Source organism: Aedes albopictus, chromosome 3 (genome assembly GCF_035046485.1).
Source record: "Aedes albopictus strain Foshan chromosome 3, AalbF5, whole genome shotgun sequence".
NCBI lineage: Eukaryota > Metazoa > Arthropoda > Insecta > Diptera > Culicidae > Aedes > Aedes albopictus.
Genome location: NC_085138.1, coordinates 46438087 through 46454745, shown reverse-complemented (window position 1 = coordinate 46454745; position 16659 = coordinate 46438087). Strand labels below are relative to the sequence as shown.

Here is a 16659-nt window from a genome sequence, read left to right as displayed (position 1 = left end):
AATAATCAACGTCCAGCCTGGAAGAGATGGTCAACCAAGGTCAGCCACAGTGAGGACTGCAACTGGAATCTACGAGCGTCCAGCAACTAAGCTGGCCGTGCTAGACGTACGGCGCGAAACATAGTAAGCAGGTCAGACGACCAGCGTACCTGGGGGGAGTGTTGGCGAATCCACGCCACCGCGCCTTCACTACACTTTGGGCCAGCCTAAAGTCAGATGTTGCAGAACGGTCGAGACTACGTTGGGCATCGGGTGGCACCGAACGATAGATGGAATGACAGTTTCCTCTGTCATGTGTTCAACTTAATCTACGTTGTCGACCACATATAGCCTAAAAACAACCTATATGCTATTACTAAAAGTACGGCAGGTTAGATAGTACGGACTAGTGCGACAAAACGGCAAAAACATACATTGTACAAACGGTGGATGACAAAACGATTAGACTCGAGACAGACTTGAACTGATTACACGGAGGGAAACGAAACATTGAATTCGGGACTAAACGTAAGTGACAATTAATAATATTGTACATACCAGGGTTGTTAACGTTAATCAACGATTAACGCCGTTTCGTTAATTCGTTAACGTTAATTGTAACGATTAACGAATTTCGCGTTGATTTTTCAGGCGCGTTGATCAACGGTAACGTTAACGCAGAGCGTTGATTTAACGTCAACGTTAATTTTGCGTTAATCATGTGAGTAGCAGTTGTAATTTTCATAAATCAGGTTTGAGTTAAAACTTCTCAAACTTTAAAACAATTATTAGCCGAGTTAACATTGGCCAAAAAGAGATGGATAATCTTCATTATATGTCCAGTCTAAATTCACTTCAAAAGAGTCAAATAATGCATTCATTTCGATCAAAACCACAACTCCCGTCTTCCATTAGCTAACCCAACATTATGTGTGGCAACTCTTTAAGCGACGTATTGGAACCGTGCCTAGTACGCAAAGAGTTATTAGTCCACTAATGTGGGCGCCATTCCATGGGTAACGAGTCATTTTATGACATTATAGAGGATTTTGTCTTCCATGAAGCATATTAGACATCCATTGAGTAAATTTGAATGGCCAAAGTTCGATATGTGATTCATTCTGTTTTAGGCCAACGGCAAATTCAACCGCTGAGTCTGAGATATAGGGCACTGCATGAAATTCTCTCCTTCTCTTTCACTCTTACAGAAATGTTGTAAACAACAAGGCCAAGAAACTTCAAAACCCCATACAAAATCAAAACAATGCAGTGCCCTATAGGGCTCTGCACGAAATTCTCTCCCTCTCTTTCACTCTTACATAAATTTTGTAAACAACAAGGCCAAGAAACGTCAAAATTCCATATAAATTCAAAACAGTGCAGTGCCCTATATCATAAGCCCAGTGCATCTTTCGCGATCGCGACGTTTAATCAGGATAATAAATAATCAGTAGTTCATTTACGCTGTTAAATGAATCCCCCTAATACCTAATGTTGACGTTTTTCATGGTTATTAGCACTCGTTGGATGTTACCTTGAGGATTCAGCTTGGGATTCAGCCATGAAAAATTTCGTGTCTTGAATTTCTGGCTTCCGGTAAAATCTCATCATTATGAAGTCATCCGTTTTAAACTTTAGGAAATATGGAATTCTTTTCTGTAATTCAGAGTTCTATTGATTAAAAAAAATCTTGTATTGGTCTTCCGTTTTGTGAGCGATCAAATCTACTCCTGGGCAAAACTGATAAGGAAATTGCTTCACACGACACTGACGTTTGGCATATGCATGCTTGCTGTGATCAAAAATAGCCTCCTACACGTGGTGTACGCCCACGCTTGAGATTCTGATACTAGTAAGCGATACGCTTGGATCGTCTGTTCGCCTGTTCTACTATAAAGATGGTGGAGTAATGTTAAAATGCAAAATGGAAACCACATCGGCTTTCAGAAACTGCTGTAATAATAATTGCGGACCTTACGGATGCACGTACTGGCATCTGATCTAGAAACCATTAGATTAACCTCAGAATAGAAAAAAAATATACAGCAGGTAATAAACGATTCGGTTAACGGCACCCGTTGACGTTGATTCAACGCAACCCGTTAACGTTAACGTTGATCACCAAGAAAATCAACGCACCGCCGTTGACGTTGATTTGGATGAAAGTTAACGTTAACGGCGTTAATCGTTGATCAACGTTAACAACCCTGGTACATACTCACATTTCTCTATAGACACATAATTAACATCACAATCAAGAAACACCAATTACATGTTGAACTTATGTAACCTTCTTAGGAAAATAATAATCATCCGGATTAAAACCAAAAACCCAATCGCCGGCCGTTTTATTTCCGGGATTATTATTGCGGGGTCTCCAGTTAGCCTAGTGGTTAAGGCTATGGATCGCCAATCCGGAGACGGCGGGTTCGATTCCCGTTCCGGTCGGGAAAATTTTCTCGACTCCCTGGGCATAGTGTATCATTGTGCTTGCCTCACAAGGTACAAAATTCATGCAATGGCAGGCAAAGAAAGCCCTCCAATTAATAACTGTGGAAGTGCTCAAAGAACACTAAGTTGGAGAGAGGCTCTCCAAGTTCCAGTGAGAACGTAGAGCCATACAGAAGAAGAAGAAGAAGATTATTGCGGAATCACCCGAGGTTGTTGGCAATTTCCAACACTAAGGTCTTTTGATTTGTATTGCAAAAATAGTTGAAAAGTGTACCATTACAATGCAATAATTGAAAGAGAAAGTGAACAAAGAGAGCCTCTCAAATGCAGATAGGACCTATTGAAATGTTTGGCCTGAAAGGTAAACATTCCATTTTTGATGTGTTCCGCTATTCTGTTTTCGTCAAAAAATCACCGAGCTCGGTATACAAAATTAAGTACCTATAAACTGAAATCATTCGTGCAATCTAAGTCCGTGTAAACAGCTCATTCAAGTATATACAGCTTCGTGATGTCATCCATGAGACGATGCGATCAGCTGATTGTTTTGTTTACCAGGTATCTTTGACATCCGGATGAATGGGGTGACAGTTGAATACAAAGCGATCTGTTAAACACCGACGACACTTGACGAAACTTTGTTAAGCTGTACTTACACTTCAAGTTGTCATCCCCATCGTGATAACGTTAAGTTTCCAGATCCCAAGTAGAGCGCTCCCCCTTTTCCCGTAATAAGTAACTTTGACGATTGTTTAACTGACAGCAGTTAAACAGCAGTTGAGGATAATAAAATTGACAATTCCTACAGAAGTTCTCTGTGGGATTCATCCTTGTGGAATTCCTTAAATAATTTCTTCTGAAAATGCCCCATTTTTTGGGTATGCTTCTGAAATTCTTCCAGTAGTTCCTTCAGGACCTCCTCAAGTCGTTTCTTTAGGGATTTTTACAACAGTTCCTTTTGAGATTGTTCCAGAAGCACTTTCTGGGATCCCTCCTAGAGTTTTTCCAGAAATTCTTCTGTGATACTTCTGAGAATATATTCTGAAATTGTTTCAAGAATATAATAAAGAAAAAAAGAAAAGCTCCTCAAGAATTCATAAGAGTTTTCCGGAAATTCCTCCATAATAACCCTAAGAATTTCTTCAGAATCTACACAGAACTTTTTCCAGAAGTACCAGAAGTTCCACGAGAATTCCTCTAGGAGTTCCTATGAAATTCCTACAGGAGCCCCCGGGAATACCTCCATGGCTTCCCCAGGAATACTTCCATGAATTAAACGGGATATTTCTAGAAATTCTTCAAGAATTCCTCTACCAGTAGTACCAGAAAAGTCCTCTAGTAATAATGCCTGGAAACTCATCCAGCAGTTCCCTTAAAATATTTGCAAAAGTTCTCACAAAAAAAACTATCCAGTGTTCCTACAGGAGTATCCTGAGAACTCCTCCAGGAATGACCTGAGAGCTCCTTCAGGAGTTCCCCGGCAATTCCTCCAATAATTCTCCGGGAATACCTCCAGGAGTTCCCTGGGATTTTTTTCCAGGAGTTTCTCGGGAATTCTTCCAGGAGTTCCCCGGGCATGTCTGCAAGAGTTCACCGAGAATTACTTCGTGAGTTTTCCAGGAATTCCTCCATAAATTCTCCGAGAATACATGCAGGAGTTCCCCCGGGAATTCTTCTTGGAGTTTCCAGGCAATTCCCCCAGGAGTTCTCCGAAAATTTCTCCAGGAAGTCACCGGGAATTCCTCCAGGAGTTGCTCAGGAATTCTTCCAGGAGTTCCCGGGGCATGTCTCCAAGAGTTCACCGAGAATTACTTTGTGAGTTTTCCAGGAATTCCTCCATAAATTCTCCGAGAATACATGCAGGAGTTCCCCCAGGAATTCCTCTTGGAGTTTCCAGGAAATTCTTCCATAAACTCTCCGAGAATACCTCCAGGAGTTCACCGGGAATTCATCCAGGAGTTCCCAGGCAATTCCCCCAGGAGTTCTCCGAAAATTTCTCCAGGAAGTCACCGGGAATTACTCCAGGAGTTACTCGGGAATTCTTCCAGGAGTTCCACGGGAATTCCTCCAGTAGTTCGTCGGGAATTGCTCCAGCAACCCCTCGGAATTTTCTTCAGGAGTTCCTCGGGAATTCCTTAACAATTCCTCCAGGAATTTCTTAAAGATTCCTTAGAAATTCTTCCAAGAGTTCTCCTTAAAGAATTTTTAGGAACTCTTAGAGATATTCCCGAGAAGCTTCTGAATGAATTCATGTAGAACTTCTATAGAATTTCCTAAGTAACTCGTGGAGAACTTCCCAAGCATTTTCTAGCGGAAATCCAGGGGAACTCCTGAAGGACAGCCCGAAGAACTCCTGGAGGTATTCCCGAGGAACTCTCCTTGAGAAATTCTCAGAATATTTCCTAGGGCAATCTTGTAGAGGAATTCCGGAGGAAATTATGAAACAATTTTCTATGAACTTCTGGAAAAGTTGCCAGGTATCTCCTGGGAACATTGTCAAGGAACTCCTGGAGAGATTCTCGAGGAACTCCTGGAGATCTTTCCGAAGAATTTCAAAAGAATTCCTATAGATATTTCCGTGAAACTCCTGGTAGAATTTCCGAGGAGCTCTTAGAGAAATTTCCGAGGAACTCCTGAAGAAATTCTCGTGGAACTTCTTGAGGTATTCCCGATGAACTCCTGGAGTAATGCCCGTGGACCTTCTGGAGGTTCTACCGAGGAACTCTTCTAGGAATTTCCGAGAAGCTCGTCGAGGAATTCCCGTGAAACTCTTTAAAGAATTCTAGGTATTCCTGCAAGAATTGTCGATCAACTCCAGGAAAAATTCCCAAGAAACTCCTGCACCATTTTCCGAGGAGCTCCTGGAGGAATTTCCAGGAACTGCTGGAGAAATTCCCGAGGAACACCTGGAAAAATTCTTGAGGAATTCCAGGAGAAATTTCCGAGAAATTCCTTGAAAATGGAACTTCTGGAGGAACCCCCAATGAACTTCTGGAGGAATTTTAGAGGAACTGGAAATTATTTACGGGGAAAGTGTGGATGATTTCCTTAGCAACTCCTGGTGGAACTTCCGAGTATCTGCTGGTGGAATTTTCCTAGAATTCCTGAAGCATAAAGAAACTTTTTAAGTATTTAACATTTGAAAGATTCTACCAATGAAAACTTTCTTACATATTCTTAAAACTGTGAAGGAATTCCCAGCCTTCAGAAAAATAGAGGAACCTCTGGAAGAATCTCTACCCGGCATCTCACAAATGCATTAGTTCATTCTTGAAATTTTCTGACTGTTACTACACCAATCACCAATGAAATCCCCGCTATACGGAAACCTTAGATTTCTTCAGATAAACTTTATCTATATTTCCGAGCATTTGGTTATGTTCCAGCTTCTCCAGCATCCTTATATGTTTCTGCCACCACTAGCCTTCTCTGAAACTTTTCAGAACCAAACCAACTCTGACCCGTATTGGTATTACAGCTTCTCCTCGGAATCGAAAACCTACTCACAAAACATTCTCAGTGAACTGAAGTTGTTTTGAAATTTACCGCAAGAAAAACCGCGCTCATTGTGTTTTGCCGCAGCGGCAGCTTCGCAGAATTGTTTTTAGTACAAACCGCAATGGTTCCTCATTTCGTTACCGGTCCCATGGCGTTTCCCTCTACACTATAGACCGATACGGCTAAACACTTCCGGATCAGCAGAACTGACAGAAGGCCGCAAAACTTATGAACACCAACGTCTTTGGTGCGATAGGAAAAACAAATCGCCGGCCGTTTTATTTCCGGGATTATTATTGCGGGGTCTCCAGTTAGCCTAGTGGTTAAGGCTATGGATCGCCAATCCGGAGACGGCGGGTTCGATTCCCGTTCCGGTCGGGAAAATTTTCTCGACTCCCTGGGCATAGTGTATCATTGTGCTTGCCTCACAAGGTACAAAATTCATGCAATGGCAGGCAAAGAAAGCCCTCCAATTAATAACTGTGGAAGTGCTCAAAGAACACTAAGTTGGAGAGAGGCTCTCCAAGTTCCAGTGAGAACGTAGAGCCATACAGAAGAAGAAGAAGAAGATTATTGCGGAATCACCCGAGGTTGTTGGCAATTTCCAACACTAAGGTCTTTTGATTTGTATTGCAAAAATAGTTGAAAAGTGTACCATTACAATGCAATAATTGAAAGAGAAAGTGAACAAAGAGAGCCTCTCAAATGCAGATAGGACCTATTGAAATGTTTGGCCTGAAAGGTAAACATTCCATTTTTGATGTGTTCCGCTATTCTGTTTTCGTCAAAAAATCACCGAGCTCGGTATACAAAATTAAGTACCTATAAACTGAAATCATTCGTGCAATCTAAGTCCGTGTAAACAGCTCATTCAAGTATATACAGCTTCGTGATGTCATCCATGAGACGATGCGATCAGCTGATTGTTTTGTTTACCAGGTATCTTTGACATCCGGATGAATGGGGTGACAGTTGAATACAAAGCGATCTGTTAAACACCGACGACACTTGACGAAACTTTGTTAAGCTGTACTTACACTTCAAGTTGTCATCCCCATCGTGATAACGTTAAGTTTCCAGATCCCAAGTAGAGCGCTCCCCCTTTTCCCGTAATAAGTAACTTTGACGATTGTTTAACTGACAGCAGTTAAACAGCAGTTGAGGATAATAAAATTGACAATTCCTACAGAAGTTCTCTGTGGGATTCATCCTTGTGGAATTCCTTAAATAATTTCTTCTGAAAATGCCCCATTTTTTGGGTATGCTTCTGAAATTCTTCCAGTAGTTCCTTCAGGACCTCCTCAAGTCGTTTCTTTAGGGATTTTTACAACAGTTCCTTTTGAGATTGTTCCAGAAGCACTTTCTGGGATCCCTCCTAGAGTTTTTCCAGAAATTCTTCTGTGATACTTCTGAGAATATATTCTGAAATTGTTTCAAGAATATAATAAAGAAAAAAAGAAAAGCTCCTCAAGAATTCATAAGAGTTTTCCGGAAATTCCTCCATAATAACCCTAAGAATTTCTTCAGAATCTACACAGAACTTTTTCCAGAAGTACCAGAAGTTCCACGAGAATTCCTCTAGGAGTTCCTATGAAATTCCTACAGGAGCCCCCGGGAATACCTCCATGGCTTCCCCAGGAATACTTCCATGAATTAAACGGGATATTTCTAGAAATTCTTCAAGAATTCCTCTACCAGTAGTACCAGAAAAGTCCTCTAGTAATAATGCCTGGAAACTCATCCAGCAGTTCCCTTAAAATATTTGCAAAAGTTCTCACAAAAAAAACTATCCAGTGTTCCTACAGGAGTATCCTGAGAACTCCTCCAGGAATGACCTGAGAGCTCCTTCAGGAGTTCCCCGGCAATTCCTCCAATAATTCTCCGGGAATACCTCCAGGAGTTCCCTGGGATTTTTTTCCAGGAGTTTCTCGGGAATTCTTCCAGGAGTTCCCCGGGCATGTCTGCAAGAGTTCACCGAGAATTACTTCGTGAGTTTTCCAGGAATTCCTCCATAAATTCTCCGAGAATACATGCAGGAGTTCCCCCGGGAATTCTTCTTGGAGTTTCCAGGCAATTCCCCCAGGAGTTCTCCGAAAATTTCTCCAGGAAGTCACCGGGAATTCCTCCAGGAGTTGCTCAGGAATTCTTCCAGGAGTTCCCGGGGCATGTCTCCAAGAGTTCACCGAGAATTACTTTGTGAGTTTTCCAGGAATTCCTCCATAAATTCTCCGAGAATACATGCAGGAGTTCCCCCAGGAATTCCTCTTGGAGTTTCCAGGAAATTCTTCCATAAACTCTCCGAGAATACCTCCAGGAGTTCACCGGGAATTCATCCAGGAGTTCCCAGGCAATTCCCCCAGGAGTTCTCCGAAAATTTCTCCAGGAAGTCACCGGGAATTACTCCAGGAGTTACTCGGGAATTCTTCCAGGAGTTCCACGGGAATTCCTCCAGTAGTTCGTCGGGAATTGCTCCAGCAACCCCTCGGAATTTTCTTCAGGAGTTCCTCGGGAATTCCTTAACAATTCCTCCAGGAATTTCTTAAAGATTCCTTAGAAATTCTTCCAAGAGTTCTCCTTAAAGAATTTTTAGGAACTCTTAGAGATATTCCCGAGAAGCTTCTGAATGAATTCATGTAGAACTTCTATAGAATTTCCTAAGTAACTCGTGGAGAACTTCCCAAGCATTTTCTAGCGGAAATCCAGGGGAACTCCTGAAGGACAGCCCGAAGAACTCCTGGAGGTATTCCCGAGGAACTCTCCTTGAGAAATTCTCAGAATATTTCCTAGGGCAATCTTGTAGAGGAATTCCGGAGGAAATTATGAAACAATTTTCTATGAACTTCTGGAAAAGTTGCCAGGTATCTCCTGGGAACATTGTCAAGGAACTCCTGGAGAGATTCTCGAGGAACTCCTGGAGATCTTTCCGAAGAATTTCAAAAGAATTCCTATAGATATTTCCGTGAAACTCCTGGTAGAATTTCCGAGGAGCTCTTAGAGAAATTTCCGAGGAACTCCTGAAGAAATTCTCGTGGAACTTCTTGAGGTATTCCCGATGAACTCCTGGAGTAATGCCCGTGGACCTTCTGGAGGTTCTACCGAGGAACTCTTCTAGGAATTTCCGAGAAGCTCGTCGAGGAATTCCCGTGAAACTCTTTAAAGAATTCTAGGTATTCCTGCAAGAATTGTCGATCAACTCCAGGAAAAATTCCCAAGAAACTCCTGCACCATTTTCCGAGGAGCTCCTGGAGGAATTTCCAGGAACTGCTGGAGAAATTCCCGAGGAACACCTGGAAAAATTCTTGAGGAATTCCAGGAGAAATTTCCGAGAAATTCCTTGAAAATGGAACTTCTGGAGGAACCCCCAATGAACTTCTGGAGGAATTTTAGAGGAACTGGAAATTATTTACGGGGAAAGTGTGGATGATTTCCTTAGCAACTCCTGGTGGAACTTCCGAGTATCTGCTGGTGGAATTTTCCTAGAATTCCTGAAGCATAAAGAAACTTTTTAAGTATTTAACATTTGAAAGATTCTACCAATGAAAACTTTCTTACATATTCTTAAAACTGTGAAGGAATTCCCAGCCTTCAGAAAAATAGAGGAACCTCTGGAAGAATCTCTACCCGGCATCTCACAAATGCATTAGTTCATTCTTGAAATTTTCTGACTGTTACTACACCAATCACCAATGAAATCCCCGCTATACGGAAACCTTAGATTTCTTCAGATAAACTTTATCTATATTTCCGAGCATTTGGTTATGTTCCAGCTTCTCCAGCATCCTTATATGTTTCTGCCACCACTAGCCTTCTCTGAAACTTTTCAGAACCAAACCAACTCTGACCCGTATTGGTATTACAGCTTCTCCTCGGAATCGAAAACCTACTCACAAAACATTCTCAGTGAACTGAAGTTGTTTTGAAATTTACCGCAAGAAAAACCGCGCTCATTGTGTTTTGCCGCAGCGGCAGCTTCGCAGAATTGTTTTTAGTACAAACCGCAATGGTTCCTCATTTCGTTACCGGTCCCATGGCGTTTCCCTCTACACTATAGACCGATACGGCTAAACACTTCCGGATCAGCAGAACTGACAGAAGGCCGCAAAACTTATGAACACCAACGTCTTTGGTGCGATAGGAAAAACAAAAAAAAAAAGAATAATTTCACTTTTACTCACGGAATTGACATATTATTCCGTACGGAAAATTAACAACATGACTGACAGCATCGTAAGATAGTGCCATCTGCTGACAAATCTTATCAGCTGCGAACACATAAGTAATTTTGATTGCAAAAGTTATACGTGACCATTACTTATCCTATTGTTTTACACAGTACTTACCAAGTGGAAACTAGCCTTAAGTCACGATTAATGCAGAAAAGAGAGGGAAAGTTGATGATCTAACGCAAAGCTAAAAAAACCCTTTTCTAAAACAGTAATTTCTGCACCCTAGACTAGTAATAATGATACAAATGGAAGAAAAGTGAAACCATGGCGGATTCTGATAATATTTAAACAGTGTAATGATCAGAAATATGTTATTTTTGCTTCCAAAATTGAAAAAAAACTATCGTTACCTAACCTCACATTTGATCGCCAATAACCGATTTGGTATTGCGCACGGATATTCATCAAAACCATGCTGACGGTGACGGATTCTATTCCCGGTCGCAGGATTGTCCGCACTGAACGCATGAAAATTTTGCTCTTTTGATTTACACCACCAAAACCATCGTATTTATGCAATCTTCCTATCTTGCCCGATAGAAGGATGTTGAAATTACCTAAATGTCATTTTGAGCTGTCAAAAAACCGCACCACAGTGCCACACTGTGCGCGTGTGAATTCACCCCAGTGAATTTCTCTTTGCGCGCTCAGTGCGGCACTGCGGTGCGATTTTTTGACGGTTCGAAATGTCATTTAGGATATTCAAACATCCTTTTATCAGGTAGGATAAGAAGATTGCATAAACACGATGGTTTTTGTGGTGAAAATCAAAAGAGCAGAATTTTCTTGCGCTCAGTGTGGACAAGCCTGCCCGGTCGTTGCAAGAACTTTTCGTAATGGGAATTTCCTTGAGTTCCTTGGGCATAGAGTATCTTCCCATACGATTTACGCATGCAAAATGGTCATTAGCAGATGAAGCTCTTAGGTAATAACTGTGGAAGTGCTCATAGAACACTAGGTTGAGAAGCAGACAGAGAAGCCAAGAAGAGAGATAGAAAAAAGGAAAAGTAGATAAAAATCTAACGTATGAGGGAAGGGACGAACCTGAGATAAAACCCATGATCTTCTGCATATGAATTAGAAACTACTAATACATAAAATAAAATAAAAAAAAGAAAACGGTAAACAAAATACAGCAGTCAACTCAATGCCTAGTTGAAAGGAACGTATGGATGTTACCTTGTGTCAACAGTGGAATCATGTCAAACAGACAAGACTACAGTAGCGTTATCTGTTCATTAGTGGCCGTTTTAGTTATTCTAAATATTCATTGTATTCTACTCAAGTACTACTAAACACATGGATACCTATTCTACTGGATAACTACAAACGAACTAAGTATTATATTTACCTCATCTTTCGAGTGATGACTTCTTGCTTCTTGCGGCACCCATAGCTCTCCTCTCCACAACTCTACCTTAATACGGTATCCTCTAAGGTACGTTCCAGTAACTCTATGAAGCACTTCCTTGCCCGTGTAATCGGACTGCAACACCACGCGGCACATAGTGCTTCGATCCATTCGAGCATCCACCACCGTTCCGAAAGGTCGGAATAGTTCCGAAATTTCCTGCAACGGTATCCCATGACCGATGTTTGTGACCCAAAAAGCCCAACATGCTTTCTCTTCATCCACATTCATCAATCGCGCAGCTTTCGATATGCTGGTTCCTCTTTCCAACTGCCAATCTACGTAGCCTTGAAGTTTCAGGTGTATACTGGACCCTTTAACTATACGACCTTGCAGGTGCATAGAGGCTTGTTCTGCTGCTTCACGCTGGGACATTAACACAACGGCAGTGGAGACGTATATGTTGATATCCAAAACTTTTCCATAGCGGTTGAACAGGACCCATAGATGATCCACGGTGGTGCCGGTAGCGAGTCGGCTGACAAAAACTTTGCTAGCTTTCACCATTTTCACGAGTTTCTTTTCTTAGATCTACCACTGATTGTTGAGCTGCATGAGAACATAAGAAAGTGGTTAGGAAGTACTACATATTTCATTTACTACAAATTTTGAGTAATTATTTATCGAAGACGTTATTTGTGGTTTAGTACCTAATGCTGGGAAACCCTAATCTAGAAATTACGATGGGATATTAACAATGTTGAATATCGGCTATTCGGATGGATATTGGTGAACTCTGGGATTCCAGGATGTTTCCTTGAATTCCACCACAAGTCCGTCTTTCAATTCTTTCACGGTATCTTAAAGAATTCTTCACGCGATTTCTCTTGGTGTTCTGAATTTATCATGGGTTTTTTTATCAGGAGGTTTTTCGGAACAGTCTTCAGGGTCTTCAGGAGACTTCAGGGATTTGCCTCCAGAGTTTCTTGCAGGATTTCTAAGAGTTGTTCATGGGAATAGCGCCAGAGTTTCTCCAAGGATTCCAGCAGAAGTTTTTCACGGGGTTTTAACAGGAGTACCTCCCGCTATGAAATCCGGATACTTGCCAGATATTTTTGCAGAGTCTCTTGCGGGATTCTCCCAAAGCTTTTCCAAGCAGCTCTCTACATGGTTTTCTGGTATAGATTTTTAACAGTTTTACACGAAGTTTTGCGAGATTTCTGCAGAAATATTTTCCAGTAATACCTTCCAGAGAATTCCACAATCCATCGCGTATTTTCTCCTAAAAGTTTTCAGAGCTCCTTCCAGAATTTTCCTAATATTTAAACCAACGGTTTTTCTTAAAGATTTTTCCTCCCGAAATTCCATAGTTTTTCACCCGAGATTACTGCCGTGAATCGCAAGTCAGTCCCATATGTAAAAAGTAGGCATTGAGAAAATGGACCCTGAAGTTTTCAAATTTGATTAATATGAAAAACTTCAAAAAATTGCCGTGACTTGAAAACTTCTGCGATCATCGTGAAGCTTTCACAAATTGTTTCAAACGTAAAGAAATAACTATAGAACATTTGAAAGTAACAAAAACATTGATCAATTTTGTATTGGAAGGTACAAAAGTTCGTGATGGGACTGACTTGCGATTACTTTTCATTATGGGACAATCTGACTTGGTGTTGTTTTTCGATTTTACTGAACAAATTATATATTTTTATTTACGTAGCTGAAAGAGCATCGGAAGAAAGGTCGAAAACGGGTATTAACTCAATTTTGCCCAAAATGCAGATGGGACTGACTTGCGATTCACGGCAGATTACTCCTGCAAGTTTTTTTTTCGAGGTGTCCCAGTCTTCTAGGGGTTTATTCCGAAATTCCTCTTGATATTTCTTCAAAAGCTCTTCTTCGAGTTCCTCGAGAGATTGCACAAGGATTTCTACCGATATTTCTCCGAAAATTTCTGACAACAAATGTCGTCGGTTATTCCAAGAAACATTCCGGAAGCAATGTCATGAAAAATCCCAGCAACAACTTCAAGAGTAACTAATAGAGAATCCCAAAAGAACATTCAGCGAAAGCCTGGGACGAAATCTCTAAGAGAAATCTCAAGATGATCTCAGCAAGACATCCCGGAAACAACTACGAGGAAACGGCTGGAAAATTTTCTGGAACTAGTGGCGAAAAGAACTCCTTTAGTATTGGCATTAAACAAGTGGCACATATTCGTAGGTGGTACACTGCCGTGAATCGCATATCAGTCCCATGTTTGCTGGATTTCCTATGCATATGGGCTGCGATACACGGCAGTACAATAATAGACCAGTGCACGGAAGTTGCCTCCTTCCCGTTTCGCTGCCAAAACACAGAGACATGAGACTAATGGTTGGCTCTAAGACAATATTGACGCAATCGTCCAACAGTCGAGAACACCGAAGATTACTTTGCGAGCACTTTCCGTGTGAAAAACTTGCCGAATGGCGTAGAGCCATCAGCTATTTCACTACTCGATCGGTCTTATTCAGAGCAACGTGGAACAGAGAAAACGCGTGACAAGAAATCATGGAAATATCACCATGAGAAATATCTCCTGCAGAAAGCCCAAAAGCATCACTGAAAAGAACCATCTGGGGAAGTTCCGCGAGAAGCTTCAAGAAATATCCCGGAAGAAAATCCTGTAGATAGAAATCCCGGGAGAAACTCTAGAATCTAGAGTCTAGATGGAAGCTCACGAGAATTTCTTGCAGGAATTACGGAAGAAAGTGAGAATTTCCGGAAGCAATACAAAAAAAACTCTGGAAAAAAAATCAGGAAGGAACTCCTGAAGAAATACTGGATGCAACTCTAACAGAAATTTCAAAAATAGCTCCTGTAGAATATCTGGGCGAAGTTCCGTGAAAATCTCTAGATTGACATACCAGTTGTTCTAAAAGCTGAACTTGGATGTGGGTTTCGTTTGTATGTATTCATTTAGCCTTCATCAAGAATATCAAAAGGTGTTTTATATTCTGTGATGTTCTAGGTGTTCCAAACTGTCCTATATAGTGAAGTCCTTCAAATCTACAAGAATAATTTTATGTATTTTCGCCACATATAATAGCATTGCATAATCTACTGGGATCCGTGAAGCTCTTGACATCTGCAATGTCATTTATAGACACTGTAAGGATATTTCAGGTCAGCCAAACTACCTTGGAGTTCAGAACTTCAGGTCTACACTCGTAACAGTAGCCATATCTATTATACTGAGTAACGTTGCATAATCAACCACAGTTACTGCTGCAATCTGAACTCTACTAGCTTATTATACACCTTTGGGACATTCAGGGTCATCCTAACTGTTCTATAATGAAGTCCTTCAAATCTACAAGAATAACTATATGTGTTTCCGCCACAAATAATAGTATCGCATAATCTGCTGGGATTCGCGAAGCTCTTGAAATCTCAAATGTCATTTAGAGACACTACAGGGATATTCCAAATCAGCCAAATTTCCTTGGAGTTCAGGACTTCAGGTCTACACTCGCAATAACAGCCATTTCTGTTATACTGAGTAACGCTGCATTATCAACCGCAGTTACTGAAGCAATCTGAAGTCTACTAGCTTATTATAAACCTTTGGGACATTCAGGGTCGTCCAAACTGTTCTATAATGAAGTCCTTCAAATCTACAAGAATAGTTTCATGTGTTTTCGCCATAAATAATAGTATTGCATAATTTGATGGGATCCGCGCAGCTCTTGAAATCGAAAATGTTATTCAGAGACACTACAAAGATATTACAGCTCAGCCAAACTACCTTGGAGTTCACGACTTCAGGTATACACTCATAACATCAGCCATATCTGCTATACTGAGTAACGTTGCATATTTATCCGTGGTTACTGGACCAATCTGAAGTCTACTTTTTTTATTATAAACCTCTGCAATATTCAATTTCGTCCAAGTTATTCTATAATGAAGTCTTTTTAATCAACAAGAACAACTATGTGTTTCACCATAAATAATAGCATAGCATAATCTGCTGAGATCAGTGAAGCTCTTGAAATCTCAAATGTCATTTAGAAACACTATGGGAACGTTCCAGGTCAGCCAAACTATTTTTGAGTTCAGGACTTCAGGTCTACACTCGTAATATCAGCTATATCTGACATACTGAGTAACGTTTCATAATCAATCGCGGTCACTGGTAACCTGAAGTGTACTATATATTAGTATGAACCATTGGGACATTGAGGGTCGTCCAAACTATCTTGAAGTTTAGCTCTTGATAGTAATAGGAGTTATTCTCACAATGCACTTTAAACTGTAATCTGCAATCCCCTTGGCATATCATTAGTCATTTCAAGATAGTTTTGAGATAATCCAGATCAACAACACTACTCCGGTCTATTAATCTTTCAGAAGACTTACTGGACATGATATATTACAAATCGTAGCTTTGTATAATGGAAAAAGTTACCGTTACACTCGTAGACTTTAGGATCTAAACACAAGAACAGTTTGGATGACCTAGGATATCCAGAAAAAATATTCTGCATAATATTCTACCGTTTTTATGCAATTGACTACCGAAACTACAGAAAAACGTAGAAAAAATCCATAATAATGCTTGGAAAAATTCCAGCTTCAAAGGGTTTTAAAGGAGTCACAGCGAGGTTTCAGAGGGCTTTCAAAGCGTTTTACGAGAGTTCAGGGAGAATTGGGAGTGATTTTCGGAAGAGTTTCAAGGGAATTTCAGAGGATGCTTCAAGGCATTTCAAGGTATTTCACGTAACTAAGTGGATTCCGGTAGATTAAGGAGGTTAACTTAACCTCCCTTTATTCTATTTAAGTGTTCTTTGAGAATTTCCACAGGTATTAATTGAAGGGCTTATTTTACCTGCCATTGCACTAATTTGTATATTGTGAGGCAAGCACGCACAACGATACGCTATACTCATGGAAGTCCAGAAAATTTCCCGACCGAAACGAAAATCGAATCCATTTTCTCCAGATTAGTGATCCAAATACTTATCCATAAAGCTAACTGGAACTTGTCCTACATCTCTTCAAGTAAGTGCTCTCTAAGCACTTCCATAGTTATTAATCATGGACTTTCTTTGGCTGCCACATTGTTTAATTTGTATATATTGTGGCAAGCACAATGATACACTGTGCCCA

General features: G+C 40.7%; 1 protein-coding gene across 1 annotated transcript in view; it reads right to left on the bottom strand.

Annotated features, from left to right (window-relative positions):
- LOC109410419 (F-BAR domain only protein 2) overlaps positions 1-16659 on the bottom strand; it is a 111236-nt gene extending 94577 nt beyond the window's left edge. The window contains exon 1 of the mRNA XM_062856429.1: positions 11506-16659. Coding sequence (XP_062712413.1) covers positions 11506-12072 — 567 coding nt within the window. The 5' untranslated portion in view covers positions 12073-16659. The remainder of the gene's footprint in view (positions 1-11505) is intronic.